This window comes from Trichechus manatus, unplaced genomic scaffold (assembly GCF_000243295.1).
Source record: "Trichechus manatus latirostris isolate Lorelei unplaced genomic scaffold, TriManLat1.0 scaffold00082, whole genome shotgun sequence".
Classification (NCBI taxonomy): Eukaryota; Metazoa; Chordata; class Mammalia; order Sirenia; family Trichechidae; genus Trichechus; species Trichechus manatus.
Genome location: NW_004444018.1, coordinates 7640824 through 7642130, shown reverse-complemented (window position 1 = coordinate 7642130; position 1307 = coordinate 7640824). Strand labels below are relative to the sequence as shown.

At 72.5% G+C, this 1307-nt stretch overlaps 1 protein-coding gene across 1 annotated transcript in view; it reads left to right on the top strand.

Annotated features, from left to right (window-relative positions):
* The first annotated feature begins 399 nt into the window (after positions 1 to 399).
* Positions 400 to 1307, top strand: part of GAS1 (growth arrest specific 1) — a 1204-nt gene continuing 296 nt past the window's right edge. The window contains exon 1 of the mRNA XM_023735765.1: positions 400 to 1307. This exon is cut by the window's right edge and continues 296 nt beyond it. Within this exon, the coding sequence (XP_023591533.1) occupies positions 400 to 1307 (908 nt within the window).

Here is a 1307-nt window from a genome sequence, read left to right as displayed (position 1 = left end):
GCAGCCGGCCCGGGAGCGCCGGCCGCACAACGGATCTGCAGGCGCGGAGCAAGATGCCCCCGCGGAGCCGCGCGGTCCTGCAGCCCCTCCGTGGCCCCGCGCCCCAAAGCCCCCCGGCGCGGCTGTGAGCGCCTTCTGCCAGCGCCGGGGCCGAGTCGGAGGGCTCCCGGGTGGAGAGCGGGGCCTTTGGTGGCCGTGCATTTCTAGAAAGGATCCGCAGCCCTCGAGCCGACCTTCTGCAGCCAGCGGGACACCAGGCAGCAGCGCGCATGGATTTATGAAGACACTCATGCAAGAAGTTATCAGGACTTGGAGAAACTTTTCCACCGGCTCTACGTCCGCGGCTCCCAGCGCCTTCTCTCCTTTCCCCTCCTCGCCTGGCGGCCGCCGCTGCCCGCGATGGTGGCAGGGCTGCTGGGCGGCGGCGGCGGGGCCCGCGGGGGGACCGTGCCGGGCGCCTGGCTGTGCCTGATGGCGCTGCTGCAGCTGCTGGGCTCGGCGCCGCGGGGCTCGGGACTGGCGCACGGCCGCCGCCTCATCTGCTGGCAGGCGCTGCTGCAGTGCCAGGGGGAGCCGGAGTGCAGCTACGCCTACAACCAGTACGCCGAGGCGTGCGCGCCGGTCCTGGCGCAGCGCGGCGGGGGCGACGCGCCGGGGGCCGCCGCCGCCTTCCCGGCCTCGGCTGCCTCCTCCTCGTCGCGCTGGCGCTGCCCAAGCCACTGCATCTCGGCCCTCATTCAGCTCAACCACACGCGCCGCGGGCCCGCCCTGGAAGACTGTGACTGCGCTCAGGACGAGAATTGCAAGTCCACCAAGCGCGCCATTGAGCCATGCTTGCCCCGGACGAGCAGCGGCGGCGCGGGCGGCCCGGGCGCGGGCGGGGTCATGGGCTGCACCGAGGCCCGGCGGCGCTGCGACCGCGACAGCCGCTGCAATCTGGCGCTCAGCCGCTACCTGACCTACTGTGGCAAACTCTTCAACGGGCTGCGCTGCACCGACGAGTGCCGCAGCGTCATCGAGGACATGCTGGCCGTACCAAAGGCGGCACTGCTCAACGACTGCGTGTGCGACGGCCTCGAGCGGCCTATCTGCGAGTCGGTCAAGGAGAACATGGCCCGCCTGTGCTTCGGCGCCGAGATGGGCAACGGCCAGGGCAGCAGCGGCTCAGACGGGGGCCTGGACGACTACTACGATGAGGAGTACGACGACGAGCAGCGCGCCGGGGGCGCGGGCGGCGAGCAGCCGCTAGACGACGACGACGGCCTTCCGCACCCGCCGCGCCCGGGCGGCGGCGCTGTTGCGGCGGG